Here is a 2,230-nt window from a genome sequence, read left to right on the forward strand (position 1 = left end):
CAAAACTTAAAAAAAAAAAAAAAAAAAGACTGCACAGACATCATCGTTCTGTTGAAAGGGAAATCTGGCCAGCTTCTCACAAATCTATTTTTTAAACATGTATGTTGGCAAAGTAGAAGAGCCAGAAGACGACACAACCACAGTACAAAACCACAAGGACTGCTAAAGTAAAACCACAGGATGAAAAAAGGCTCATATGTTAACTGATGCCACCAATAAGAGTAGATTCTGAGTCTATGAGGGCACAGTGATCTTTCTTGCAAGCAGCACCAATAAGGCAAGCTCCACGCTGCCTTGAGCCTGTTCCAGTGCCTCTGCAGCCTCAAGGGCTGAAAACCCTGATGCCTGGATCCTCTGAATGTGCTCTAGTGGAAACTGTCCCATCGAGGGCTGTGGTGCGGGTTGAATGGTGTCTCCAAGGAAAAGAGGAACCGTCTCAGTGGTTTCAGTTTGAGGAGATGCAACAGGCCCTAGGCTGGAATTGGTTGATGAGCCAGCTGCTACAGAAAGCGGGCGCTGCTGAAACAGGTCAGCAGAGATGTCAATGCCTGAGGTGTTTTTGTCCACAATGTCCTGCCCTTGCTGACCCTCAGGGAACTCAAGATCTCCTTGGGAAGTCGTCACCGGCCCAGAACCTTCTTCAATAACAATGGCCCGATTTTCTTCAGCCGCATAAGGGCACTCATTCTTTTGTTCCACTATGGGATTTACCTGTCTAGAAGGTTGGTTCTCTGTGTGCCCTGGATTGCTTGGTGTTGGTACATCTGGAATATCTCCCACTGATTGAGAAGTGAAGTCAGCTTTGGCAACACTTTCTTCCATGTCATTAGCTGTGGCAGTATTAGAGGATGAGTCAATAGTTGGGTTCAGAGTGACATGGTTTGTTGCAGCAGGATCCTGGTCCACTTCAACAACATCTTGTCTTGGTGTAGTATCATTAGCATCAGATAGAGGAATCCTTCCAGAAACTGTTGGACAAGTGTTGGACATCAGAAGTTTATGAAGCTCCTTAAGGGCTCGAGCCAAGGAAGGGATGTTCTCGGTCTCTTGCTGTTCTCTTTCACAGGGTATTACACTCGCAGTGTCTGAATGGACAGAAGAAATGGCTGGCTCAGCATGACAGGGTTCAAGGTTAAATTCTGGAACAGGCATGAGTTGTGGTTGAGCCCCTGAAACATCCTCCATCATACTACCTTGGTCTCTCTGGAACTGATCAGAAAAGTCATGGCCAGCTTCTGGTTTTGCATTGGAAGAAATGTCCATGTCCACTTCCTGATCCAGCGTTTGAATCTGAGACCTTGGGTTAAAAAGAATAGAGGGAGATTCTGCTGCTACAGTCCCAGAGGAAGTGATATTCTTCCCCAAATCCACGTCTATCAGACTGCCGGAATCGCCTGGAACAATGTTGCCTATCACTTCATGGTCCTCGGGCACAGCACTAGAGAATGGTTCCTGAGAGGAAAGAGCGCTTGGGATAGGAGCATCTGCATCTGTTTGCAAGCAAGCCGATGTCAGATCTGCCGGTCCTTGGGACTGAGATCTGAAGGTGTCATCAGAGGGATCTGGAGAGGGTTCACCCACTTTCAAGGGTTGAAGTAGAGAGGATTCAATCAATGCAGGAATTTCAATTGGGGACACTCCTTGGTTTATTGAGGCTGGGGCAGACTTAGAACGGTCTAGGGGTTGACTTGAGGCTGAAGTTGTTGTGGGTTGTTTGAGGGGTTTAAATGGCAGGGATTGTGGTGAGGTAGTTTTTTCATCTTCAATATCTATAAGAGAAACAGTAACTGATGAAGTTGAAAGTCTACATTGAAATAAGTTAAACCATGCAAATTCAGCAAACACTGCAAACCATGCAAAATAGTTAACATCATAGACAGGCAAAGACTAACTTGAATCAATATATGCAAGATATTACTCACAAAATGGAAGCCATTCCTGTGCATACCAATGTAATGTATATTATATGTCCAATATTTACTGGGTAAAATACTTTATTAGGCTAATGAGATATACCCACGGTCAACGTAATACCTGGTAAGTAGAGCCCTCTCCTGTGTCTGTCCATATGACATCAGTTTTGTCCTGCTCATAGTTAGGGCACAAACGCCACACATTTCATGCAATAAGAGGCAAAAAATTAGCAAAAACACATCCAGAAAAAGAGAGAGAAAAGAGGCATGCACCTAAAAATCACATTAGATACACAAGGTGGTGTTCAACCCACATA

The 2,230-nt window shown here is 44.7% G+C and overlaps 1 protein-coding gene across 1 annotated transcript in view; it reads right to left on the reverse strand.

Annotated features, from left to right (window-relative positions):
- Positions 1–6: 6 nt before the first annotated feature.
- LOC107578835 (uncharacterized) overlaps positions 7–2,230 on the reverse strand; it is a gene marked incomplete at its 5' end in the record, with an annotated part of 4,035 nt that continues 1,811 nt past the window's right edge. The window contains one exon of the mRNA XM_016264743.1: positions 7–1,769. Coding sequence (XP_016120229.1) covers positions 235–1,769 — 1,535 coding nt within the window. The remainder of the gene's footprint in view (positions 1,770–2,230) is intronic.

This window comes from Sinocyclocheilus grahami, unplaced genomic scaffold (genome assembly GCF_001515645.1).
Source record: "Sinocyclocheilus grahami isolate Dianchi unplaced genomic scaffold, SAMN03320097.WGS_v1.1 scaffold12228.1, whole genome shotgun sequence".
Classification (NCBI taxonomy): domain Eukaryota; kingdom Metazoa; phylum Chordata; class Actinopteri; order Cypriniformes; family Cyprinidae; genus Sinocyclocheilus; species Sinocyclocheilus grahami.